This window comes from Chiloscyllium punctatum, chromosome 32 (genome assembly GCF_047496795.1).
Source record: "Chiloscyllium punctatum isolate Juve2018m chromosome 32, sChiPun1.3, whole genome shotgun sequence".
NCBI lineage: Eukaryota > Metazoa > Chordata > Chondrichthyes > Orectolobiformes > Hemiscylliidae > Chiloscyllium > Chiloscyllium punctatum.
This window is the reverse complement of record NC_092770.1, coordinates 17725622-17737543: the sequence shown is the minus strand read 5'-3', so window position 1 is coordinate 17737543 and position 11922 is coordinate 17725622. Positions and strand designations below refer to the sequence as shown.

Here is an 11922-nt window from a genome sequence, read left to right as displayed (position 1 = left end):
CCCCTGCTCTTCATTGGCTTTTGGTCAGGGAAGTGAACAGGGTTGAGAGATCGGGGGGGGGGGGGGGGGGAAGGTTGTTAAACTGAATCTACAGATGGGAGGGCTATACTGGCACAGTGGTAACATCCCTACTTCTGGACCAGAAGCTCCAGGTTCAAGTCCCACCTTCCCTGGAGGTGTGTTTAAAAATGAGGACAGGGGAAAGTCAGGAAAAGCAGCCCAGAGAAGAAAGAGAGAGAGAGAGAGAGAGAGAAAAGGGGAGAATGCATTAAAGGAGGAACAGTAACAAAGCTGTGAGAGAGACAACCGAAAAGAATGGAAGGAGAAAGAACAGCTATTCCCTCCAATGGACTACTTGCTTGAAGATTGTATTTATTGCCCACTCTATTGAGGTCTGTGAGAATCACATGCAGGTCAGATACACAGGGATTTTATGGGCTTTGCTGCCTGTCTATAACCTATTTGCACATTCCTGGAATATTTGCATGGAATGTCATGGCTCACTGTGGTGAGATTTGAACAGATGATCTCTGGGCTCAACAAGACAAACATGATGCCCCTCTTGTACTACTTGTGATTGAGCTCCGTTCTCTCTCTCCTTTCTTTCTTTCTTTCTTTCTTTCTCTCTCTCTCCCTCTCTCTCTCTCTCTCTCTCTCTCTCACAGAGCGGATGACTGCTTCTCTGCCTCCCTGAAACTTGACGCAGCAGCGACTGAGGCCAAGTTTCACCAAGGGCTGGGATTCCGCATGTTGAACTGTGGCAGGACAGACCTGGTCAATCAGGCCATTAACCTTCTGGGACCTGATGGCATCAACACCAGGAGTGAGCAGGTACAGCAGTGGGCTGTGAGTTGAAGCATTTCAGAGTAGAAATCCCTTCTCATTTGTTAAATTGCTTGAGAAATATAAATGGCTGACAATTCTGTGCCAGTTTCCTCCAGCATTCATTTAACATCCCTCAAACAGAATCATACAGCATGGAAACAGACCCTTTGGTGCAATCAGTCCATGTCGAACATAATCCCAAACTAAACTAGTCCCACCTGCCTGCTCTATATCTCTCCAAACCTTTCCTCTTCATGTACTTGCCCAATTCTCTCTTAAACATTGCAGTTCTACCCACATCCACCACTTCCTCAGGAATTTCATTCCGCACACTAACTACCCTCTGTGTAAAAGAAAAAAAATTGCCCCCCCCCATGTCTTTTTAAAATCTCTTTCCTCTCACCTTAGAAATGTATCTTTCCAATGTCAGGTTAATGTCACGAATTAGCCACATTTACAATGTTCATGTGTAATTATTGTCATAATGCAAATAAAATTATTTCTGCGGGTTATTTCCTGAGAAGGATCTATGACCTGGATCACATTATTGTAAATATTGCTGTTGTGTCCAATTTGGCTCCTAGCATGTATTTTAGAAGTACCTTTCACTTTTGGGTAGGAATTTTAAAAGTAATGTACCAGTTATCTCAGATATGTTTAACTACAGATAGCACGGAGCATCTTATAAGCCGCTTAACATTTATCTTCTAATATTAATCGATGCAGCTCTAGCTGTTGCATAATCTGTGAATATGGACTTTTTAATGCGCAGGGTCTGAGTCCACTAATGTATGCCTGTGCTCGGGGAGATGAGGCCATGGTCCAGATGTTACTTGATGCCGGAGCAGATGTAAACTGTGAGGTAATGAGAATGATCGAGGCCGCAGAGTGAGTCTTATGTTTGTATAGCACCTTTTCCTGTCCACCAGGAGTCATTGGATTTACAGCAAGTGAAGTACTTTTGAAGTGTAGTCGGTACTGTCATGTGGAAAATGCAACAGCACATTTGTGCATAGCCAGATCCCACATGCAGCTGCCTGATTATAACAGGGTTACCTGGATGTGATGTTGATTAGAGGTTATATATTGGATATCAGGGCAAACACGCCTACATTTCAAATAATCAGGTGGGTCATAATCTTTTACGTTCACCTGAATGAGCAGTTGGGTTCTCGGTTTAAGGTGTCATCTGGAAAGAAAGTACCTCCAACAATGCAGTACTCCTTCAGCGTTGCCCACTCATTGACCACACTCCTGCAAAGTGTGTTAGAGATGTTTTACTGTATTAACAGGTCTATGTAACTGGACATTGTTAATTATCAGTACGTTTATCATAAAGGAAGGAGGTCCTCCAAAAGCTCAAAATATTCTGCACCTGAATATCCTGTAAATAGCAAGTATGTGATTTATTGGGTGGGGCTGTATTAGTTTCCATCTGTTAGACCTGATGTCTTTATGGATTAATTAATTAATTAATATTTAAGGTGCACATGGATGTACCAGCCTTTCCCCCCACTCTGATGTGTAATTTCTGATTGCAGTTATTGAATGTATGCACTGGTTTTGCCACCTGTTTCTACCATTGACAAGAATGGAATTTTGCTGTCGGAGAATGTTACAATGTAGATGAAGACCACTTTGGCAATGCAGGTTCTTAAAGAAAATCTTGCATTTATGTGACAACTTCGCAACCAACGAACATCTCAAAGTACTTTACAGCCAATAAGTGTTTGTGAAGTCCCTCTTGTAATGCTGGAAAGAGCTATATCAGGCTTTTTTCCTGTATTGTTGTCATATGTATGCAATGTTATCCGATTTCCTTTTGAATGTTATCACTGAGTCTGCTATGTGTGGGGTCTTGCTGTATACCCATTGGCCATTGCATTTGTCACACAAAACAATACTTTCAAAATAATTCATTTGATGAGATGCCTTGTTAGAATTCAAGTTCTTTCCTTCCTTTTTTTTTGTCCTTTTTGCTCTTCTCTGTAAACATCAGCACTGATATAAAATACATGTCAATGATGTAACTGTTAATAGCATGGAAACCAACTATAATTAAGCCTTTCTGTATTTTTGTGGCGTTGGTGTGTGTGTGTTGGATAGCATGTGTATACGCTGTGATGTAAAGTATTTGCTTTCTTTTGAATATAATTTACCTTTGAGGTTGGAATTTGAATTAGTGGTACGTGGGTTTTGGTCTGCATGTTTGAGATGGTTTAATGATTAATTTGTTGATATTTTTGTAGCCATAGTGATTTAGTTATAAAAACTAACAACAGTCTGAGAGAGAAAGAGTTCTTGAAGATTTAATAAAAAGAGAATGCTGGAGAAATTCAGCAAGACTGGCAACGTCAGAGAGACACGGAGATAACATTTTGATACTAGACTTAAAACGTTATCCCTATTTCTGTCTCCGTAAATGGTGCCAGACCTGCTGAATTTCTCCAGCATTCCCTGGGTTTCTGTCAGATTTCTAGCTTCCATAGTTTTTTGCTTTTATTTGAGTTATTAGAGGTTGATGGGAAACTGTTCTGATTGGGAGAGTTTACAGTTGAGAAAAGTAGACAGTTGTGCATTCAGCTTTCAGTTTAAAAGGCTAGAAAATGGTTGGTTGATTTTCTTCTAATTTAGGGAAATATCTCTAACTTGGAGAAAAGCTCTTGGATTTCAGTTTGGCAGCTTTGTAGAAATGTTACCTGAACCTGGATGTGTGAAATAGTTTGCAACTGTTAAGAAATACTTTACTTCAGTGTAATAAGTTTAGTTTTAAAGTTCCAGGTCAGAAGTGTTTGGTTAAAATCCTGAAGATATATTTTGATGCTAAGAAAAGCAATGCTCAGTTGTAGGAAGAATTGAGAAAAAGCCATCAGGTTCTCAAGACTAGGGAATTGAAGCCACAGCTGAGTCAAGCTCTGTGTTTGATAGAAAGAGAATTCTCTCTCTGGTGTTTGAGTATTGGAAAGAAGCGCTGTTCAGGTTAATTGGATTCTAATTTACCATGTGTTTCAAAATCTTTAAACTTATGTCATATTTAAATAACTTCATTTCTTCTGTGTTACTAACTTTTTTTATTGTTAAAACGGAAGCTGTAGAATCATATGTTTGTGTTTCAGTGAAAGACCATTTCGTTAACACCAGGGAAAAAAAAAACAAAATATGATCCATTAAGTCAGATTTTAGTTTGGGATCTAACTTGTCCAGTTATAAAACCAACTGGGATAAGAACATCATATTGCAGTCTGTACACATGCTTGTATCTGTATGTACATTGGTGTGAGTTGTGTGTTGGAGCATGTGTGTATTGGTGTACAATTTCCTGTGCGCAAACACCAGTTGGACTGTGTGTGTGTTAGTGTATGTAAACTCAGTCTGACTTGATAACCTGTTCTATGTGCTGCAGGTTCCCAGCCCATCTCTCAAATACCCATCTATCCCTTTGGAGACACGACATTGGACTGCTCTGACCCTGGCTGTGCTACATGGTCACATCGCTGTAGTTCAGGTAATCAGAGGAATATTAATGATCAGTAACTAAATCAGGCAGAAAGTCCTGTAGTCTGTGTCATTGAATATTCTCCGATGGTCAGTGCAGGCTGTAAAATAAATGTAGAGGTTCTGAAAATCTCACTCCATTGCAGCACGACATAGCTAGAGACAAGAAGGGTTTTCAACATTTGTGCACCTTGACTTCAGGTTTGTTTGCACCACCTTGCTTCATTTAAAGGATGTGGTATGGCCGTTACCTGACCTGTTTTGTTTTCGTTCCTTCGTGGGATTGCATTTGCCATCCATCTCTCATTGTTCCTGAATCGGAGTGGTTTGTTAGGACCATTTCAGAGGGCAGTTGTGGGTCTGGAGTCACATGTAGACTGGACCTGGTAAGGACAGCAGTTTCCTTCCCCAACAGACATTAGTAAAAACCTATCTGATTCCCGACAATCAATAATGGCTATACTGTGACAATTAGGCTAGCTTTTAATTTATTATTTTTGATTCAAATGTCCCCATCAGCCAAGTGAGATTTTAAACTGTTCCCAGATCATTAGCTTGAGGTTCAGGATTACTAATCTAGGGAAAATACCACTGGCCATCACTTTCCTGATCAGCTGTAATAATGTTAAAACCTTCATTTGCTCTTCTATTTAATACATGAAAGTAGATCCCCCCTTTCCTGGCACAATGGATCAGACTAAAACCCTCCAGCAATTTCTCCACACACAGGCTCACCCTGTGAGAGACTTCACACTCCGAGTGCAGAGTCTGTCAGTTGATTTTATTGACACCTTGCCAACAGTTCGAACAGGACTTGTGTTTGCAAACTGGTTTCAGGAAGAGAGGATTTAGTGCTCAAGGCAATTTAAAGAAGATTTTCCTGAATAGCTTCTCACTCGGGGACCTGGATCAGGTTTCAGCCTCAGCTGAAAGGGGGAAGTGAGGAATCACTATGCAGACTGGGTGTTATCGTTACAACTCAGACCTCAATCTGTAGAGCTTTGAGACAGAACCTGCTGTGACGCCTTCAGAGGAGGGTAATACTGACAACTTACCACCTTTAGGCATTGAGAGGGAGCCACATGTAGGCCACATTGGACATTTTGATTTCTCTGTATTCATTGCTCCCTGCAGCTGCCTCTCCCCCATGCTCCTGAACACCCACCCTGCTCTGGTGCCTGACTAACCCTAATAGTCCCCGCAGTGTTCCAAATCCCCTCCTAACTTCTGATCCTACCTTCTGCTCTTCAAACTCGCCCACCATCACCAGTAGGAGAAAGTGTGGACTGCGGATGCTGGAGATCAGAGTCAAGAGTGATACTGGAAAAGCACAGCAGGTCAGACAGCATCCAAGGAACAGGAGAACTGATGTTTCGGGCATAAGCCCTTCATCAGAAATTAGGCTTATGGATGGGGGGCTGAGAGATAAAATTGGAAGGGGGTGAGGCTGGGGGGAAGGTAGCTGGGACTGCAATACAAAGATGAAGGTGGGAAAGAGGTGATAGGTTGGAGAGGAGGGTGGAGCAGATAGATGGGAAAGATGATGGATGGGTCATGAGGGCAGTGCCGAGTTGGGACTGGGATAAGGTTGGGGGGGGAAATGAAGAAACTGGTGAATCCACATTAATGCCGTGGGGTTGTAGGGTCCCAAGGGAGAAGGTGAGGCATGCTTCCTCCAGGCGTTGGGTGGTTAGGGTTTGGTGATGGAGAAGGCCCAGGACCTGCATGTCCTTGATGGATTAGGAAGGGGAATTGAATTGTTCAGCCACTGGGCACTGGGGTTGGTTGATGTGGATGTCCCAGAGATGTTCTCTGAAACTATCTGCAAGTTGGCGTCCTGTCTCCCTGATGTAGAGGAGGCCACTTTGGGTGCAACGGATACAGTACATTAGTGGAGGTACAGGTAAATTTGTGTCAGATGTGAAAGGATCCTTTGGGGCCTTGGATGAAGGTGAGGGTGTAGGTGTGGATGCAGGTTTTGCGCTCCCTGTGATGACAGGGGAAGTTGCCAGGAGTGGGCTTAAGGGCTGGTGGGGAGTGTGGACCTGATGAGGGAGTTGCGGAGGGAAGGTTGGTGGGTGTAAGGTGAGCACCAGGGAGGGGGGGTACATTCTGTCCTTGTCGCATTCGGAGGGATGGGGTTTGAGGGTGGAGGTGCAGGAATTGGTCATCCTGGGAACAGATATAGTGGAGACGGAGAAATTGGGAATAAGGGATAGCATGGTGGGAGGAGGTGTAGTCCAGGTAGCTGTGGGAGTCTGTGCGTTTGTAGTAGATGTCCGTGATTAGTCTGTCACTGGAGATGGTGATGGAGAGGTCCAGGAAGTGAAGGGAGGTGTCCGAATGGTCTAGGTGAATTTGAGGTTGGTGAGGATGAACTGTTCAACCTCCTCGTGGGAGCACGAGGTAGCACCGATACAGTCATCGATGTAGCGGAGGAAAAGGTGGGAGATGGTGCCGGTGTAGCTGTGAAAGATCAACTGTTTCACATACCCGACAAAGAGTCAGGCAAAGCTGGGGCCCATGTGGGTGCCCATGGCTACCCCTTTAGTTTGGAGGAAGTGGGAGGATTGGAAGGAGAGGATTTTAATGGTGAGGACCAGTTCAGCCAGGTGGACGAGGGTGGAAGGGTACTGGTTGGGACGGCGTGAGAGGACGGAACGGAGGGCTTGGAGACCTTTGTCGTGGCAGACAGATTGTGCAAGGACTGTTTGTCCATGGTGAAGATAAAGCATAGGGGGCCAGGGAAATGCAAGTCTTGGCGGAGGTGAAGGGCATGGGTGGTTTCCCGAAAGTAGGTGGGGAGTTCCTGGACTGAGGGGGGACAGGACAGTGTCAAGGTAGGCAGAGGTGAGTTCAGTGGGACAGGAGCAGGCTGAGACAATGGGTCGATGGGAAAGGCAGGTTTGTGAATCCTGGGTAGGAGGTAGAATCGGGTGGTGCGGGGTTCATGGAAGATAAGGTTGGAGATCCCCAGAGATGATGAGGTTGTGAATGGTCTGGGAGATGATGGTTTGGTGATGGGAGGTGAGTTCATGGTCGAGGGGGCAGTAAGAGGATGTGTCTGTGAGTAGGCTTCAGCGGTGTAGAGGTCAGTGTGCCAAATGACCAGAACACGCCCCCCCCCCCCACCCCACTTCACAATGATAGTGTTTCATTCCTGGAACCATTTCTGGTAAACCACCTCTGCACTCTTTCTACAAGAGACAAACTACCAGATACATGGTAACTAGATGGTTGCATTTAGGGATGTACATTATTACTGGAGGAATTGAAAATAAAAAGGCCTTCACTGTCAGTGTTAAAAATGCAGGTTTCTCAAAACATCAACCAGAAGATATTTTCTAATCAACTCGTTCTGAGATGTTATTGCACGCCTCTGGAGCAGGTGGGACTTGAACCTGGGACTCCCAGTTCAGGAGTTTTAACAATTTTCTCCTCTTCTCCTGCAGTTGCTGCTCGATGCTGGTGCGAATGTCGAAGGGTCTGTCGGACAAGGGGGTGAGAATTACTCTGAGACCCCATTGCAGCTAGCAGCTGCAGCCGGTGAGTGACTTGGCAATACTGTAGGTGTGCGAGCATTCCATCAATGGCACGTTCCTCCAAATCCACAGCTCGAGAGCTCAAATGGTTGGGGCTTTTATCAAAATCGGCGCATTTGTCAAGAGAATCCATTCGGAATTTGCTGATAGGATGGACACCCTCGTGGGAGAGAGTAGAACCAGGGGACATAATTGGGGGGAAAAAAATGATGTCTTCCCATTTAAAATGGAAGTGAGGAGAAATTCTCTCCAAGACTTGAGTTGTTGAAACTCTAGTGAAGGTAGGTTGTTGAATATTTTGAAGGCAGGAGATTCTTGGAATGCAGTGGCACTGGTTGGGGGAGGTGGGGTGGTGTGGTGTTAGGCAGGAAAGTGGATTTGAAGCCACCAGCAGATCAACTGCAATTCTCTTGAATGGCAGAGTAGGCTTGAAGGGCCTAGTCCTAATTTGTATCTTCATAATCTCGGTTCCGAGCTCCTAACTTCAGAAGCCTCATTGCCGGTGTTCAGAAGAGAGTTGATTCCTGGCGTTCACACCCTAACTGCACGATGACGTTTTTCTACTTTGTCTACTTTCTACAGGACATCTGTCAGATGTGATTCCGCAATTGGTCAGAACTTGCTCAGCAATCCAGAGTTGCTGCACTAACAACAGAATTTAAGATAACCATCAAATGTGTAACAGGGCTTTCGCTAAAAGCAGCACACGATCATGATCTTATTTCATGAACGAATTAAGTTCAGGACTTCTGCTTTCTTTTAAACTGCCCATGAGCTTGGGAGCCTACAGTGTCCCATTTCTTCCTCCATGGCAATGCCTTTGCCAATTAGGTGTGGTGCTGGAAGGGCTTATGCCTGAAACTTCGATTCTCCTGCTCTTCAGATGCTGCCTGACCTGCTGTGCTTTTCCAACACCACACACTCAACTCTGATCTCCAACATCTGCGGTCCTCACTTTCTCCCAATCAGGGATCAGTTGGAAACTAACAGTAAACTGTTCAGAGACCATGGGGTAGATTGCCCCCCAGCACTGGCAAGCAAGCAGCAGCGCAGTAGGTGGCAGACTCCGACAGTCGGGCCGGCTATCTGCTTCTTTGAGGTAGAATCAGAAAATGCTGGAGAAACTCAGCAGGTCTGGCAGCGTCTGTGGAGAGAGAGAGAAAGAAACCAAGTTAGCGTTTCGAGTCAAATGAGACATTTCTTAGGAACAGAAGGAGGTGGAAAAGGGATGGGCTTTACACCATTGAAAGGAGAGGAAGTTCAGAAGGGGAGGTCACAGAGAGGTTAGAGGATGGGGATATTAAATTTTGAATATTACAGCCATTCACACTCACTCTAGTGTTTCGTTTTCTTCACTACAACCGTTACCATCTCCTTTTGCATTTTGTTCCTTCTGTTTGTTACGTATGTGAATATGATTTAGTGACCAACCACCCCGTTAACTAATTTAAATAAAATATGACCTATCGAGCTAGGAATTTAACTTGACCTGTATTATCGTCATCTGGGATTGTAATAATTTTCAAATCTAAAAATGCAGAAATGGCACTGGGTTCTTCGGTCTTGCGATTTTATCTTTCTTCCAAGGGTGGAATAGTCTGTATCCTGCTCCGACATCCTGGTGTTCCTCCAAGAACGTGCAACAGAAGCAGGAATAGATCATTTGATGCCTCAAGCCCTGCTCCACTGCTTAATAAAATCATTCTATTTGATTGTGGTGTTAACTTGCCATTGTGATGCTTATAACATAAGTCTTTCTTATCAATCAAAAATCTGCCTGATTCAGTGTTGAATAAATTCAATGGTCAAATGTCTCCAATACTGTCTTTTTTTAAAAATCCATTTGTTGGGCGTAGGTGTCACTGGCTGGGCCAACGTTTATTGCCTGTCCCTAGTTGCCTTTGAGAAGGCGGGGGTTACCTACTTTCTTGAGCTGCTGTAGGTGGACCCACAATGCCGTTAGGGAGGGAATTCTACAATTTTGACCCAGCGACAGTGAAGGAACAGTGATATAGTTCCATGACAGGATGGTGTGTGGCTTGTAGGTGGCAGTGTTCCCATGTATCTGCTGCCCTGGTCCTTCTAGATAGAGGGTGCTGTCTGAGGATCTTCAGTGAATTCCTGCAGTGCAGCTTGTAGATAGTGCACACTGCTGCTGCTGAGCATCAGTGGTGGAGAGAATGGATGTTTGTGGATGTAGTGCCAATCAAGCGGGCTGCTCTGTACTGGATGGTGTCAAGCTTCTTGAGTGTCGTTGAAGCTGCACCCATCCAGGCAAGTGGGGAGTATTCCATCACACTCCTGACTTGTGCCTTGTAGATGATGGACAGGCTTTGGGGAGTGAGGAGATGTGTTACTTGCTGCAGTGTTCCTTGCGTCTCACCAGCTCTTGTAGCCATTGTATTTATATGATTAGTCCATTTGAGTTTCTGGCCAATGGTAACCCCCCCTGGCTATTGATATTTGGGATTCAGTGATGCAAACGGCATTGAATGTTGAAGGGCAGTGGTGAATTTGACTCTTATTGGTGATGGTGATAGCCTGGCATTTGTGTGGCGTGACTGTTACTTGCCACTTGTCAGCCTAAGCCTGGATATTGTCCAGATCTTGTGGCATTTGGACATGGACTGCTTCAGTATCTGAGGAGTTGGAATGGTGCTGAACATTATGCAACCTTTGGTCAACATCCCCCCTTCTGACCTTAAGATGGAGGGAAAGTCACTGATGAAGCAGCTGAAAATGGTTGGGCCTAGGACACTACCCTGAGGAACTCCTGCAGAGATGTCCTGGAGCAGAGACTGATCTCCAACAACAAAGCTCTCTTGTTATGTGCCAGGTATGACTCCAACCACTGGAGAGTTTGCCTCCTGATGCCCATTGTTTCCAGTATTGCTGGGGTTTCTTGATGCCGCACTCATGCAGCCTCAATGTCAAGGGCTGTCACCCTCACCTCACCTCACCTTTGGAATTCAGCTCTTTTGAACCAGGGCTGGAATGAGGTCATTGGCTGAGTGACCCTGGTGGAACCCAAACTGGGTGTTGCTGAGCAGGTGCTGCTTGATAGCATATGCTGACACCTTCCATCACTTTACTGATGATCGAGAGTAGACTGATGTGGCATTAATTTGTCCACCTATTTGAGTACCGAACATACCTAGGCAATTTTCCACATTGTCGAGTAGATACCAGTGTTGTAACTGTGCTGGAACAGCTTGGCTGAGGGAGCGGCAAGGTCTAGAGCACAAGTTTGGAGAAGAGCATTCCAAAGATTTAAGAACACCTTGGGCAAAAAAAAACTGCATCATCTATGAGTCAAAAGGGAGACAACTTATTCATAAAGCATTCCCTTTTGTCCTGATTCCATTTGAGAGTAAACTTGCATCAACCCTTCAAAGCCCCCTCAGAATCATAAATATTTCAGCTCGTGTATCTTGATACACTGTAGCCTATTGCTTGTTTTAAGTCCTGTTCCTAATGTTTGTTGTTTTCTGGTCAATCACATTTTTATGGTTTTCTTTTTGTCTGTCTTTTGTTTATTATTTTGTTCGGTCGCTCCCACCCATCTCTCTTGGTGGGTCAGTGCTGAGGGAGCACCGCACTGTCGGAGGGTCAGTGCTGAGGGAGTGCCGCACTGTCGGAGGGTCAGTGCTGAGGGAGTGCCACACTGTTGGAGGGTCAGTGCTGAGGGAGTGCCGCAATGTCAGAGGGTCAGTGCTGAGGGAGAGCTGCACCGTCAGAGCCTTAGTAGTGAGGGAGCGCCACATTGTCAGAGGGTCAGTGTTGAGGGAGCGCCGCGCAGTCGAGGGTCAGTATTGAGGGAGCACCGCACTGTCGGAGGGTCAGTATTGAGGGAGCACCGCACTGTCGGAGGGTCAGTGCTGAGGGAGCGCCACACTGTCGGAGGGTCAGTGCTGAGGGAGCGCCGCGCTGTCGGAGGGTCAGTGCTGAGGGAGTGCAGTTGTGTCTGAAGGACTAGTTAAATGCAAGGTTTTTTTAAAATCTTTTTTCTTGGGAACAGGCAGTCCGCAGTGTTACATCACCCATCACTCACTGGTTTATA

General features: G+C 45.1%; 1 protein-coding gene across 1 annotated transcript in view; it reads left to right on the top strand.

Moving 5' to 3' along the window:
• Window positions 1-11922, top strand: part of btbd11b (BTB (POZ) domain containing 11b) — a 134068-nt gene that overhangs the window by 105540 nt on the left and 16606 nt on the right. The window contains exons 5-8 of the mRNA XM_072551784.1: window positions 666-831; window positions 1598-1687; window positions 4229-4330; window positions 7773-7866. Coding sequence (XP_072407885.1) covers window positions 666-831; window positions 1598-1687; window positions 4229-4330; window positions 7773-7866 — 452 coding nt within the window. The remainder of the gene's footprint in view (window positions 1-665; window positions 832-1597; window positions 1688-4228; window positions 4331-7772; window positions 7867-11922) is intronic.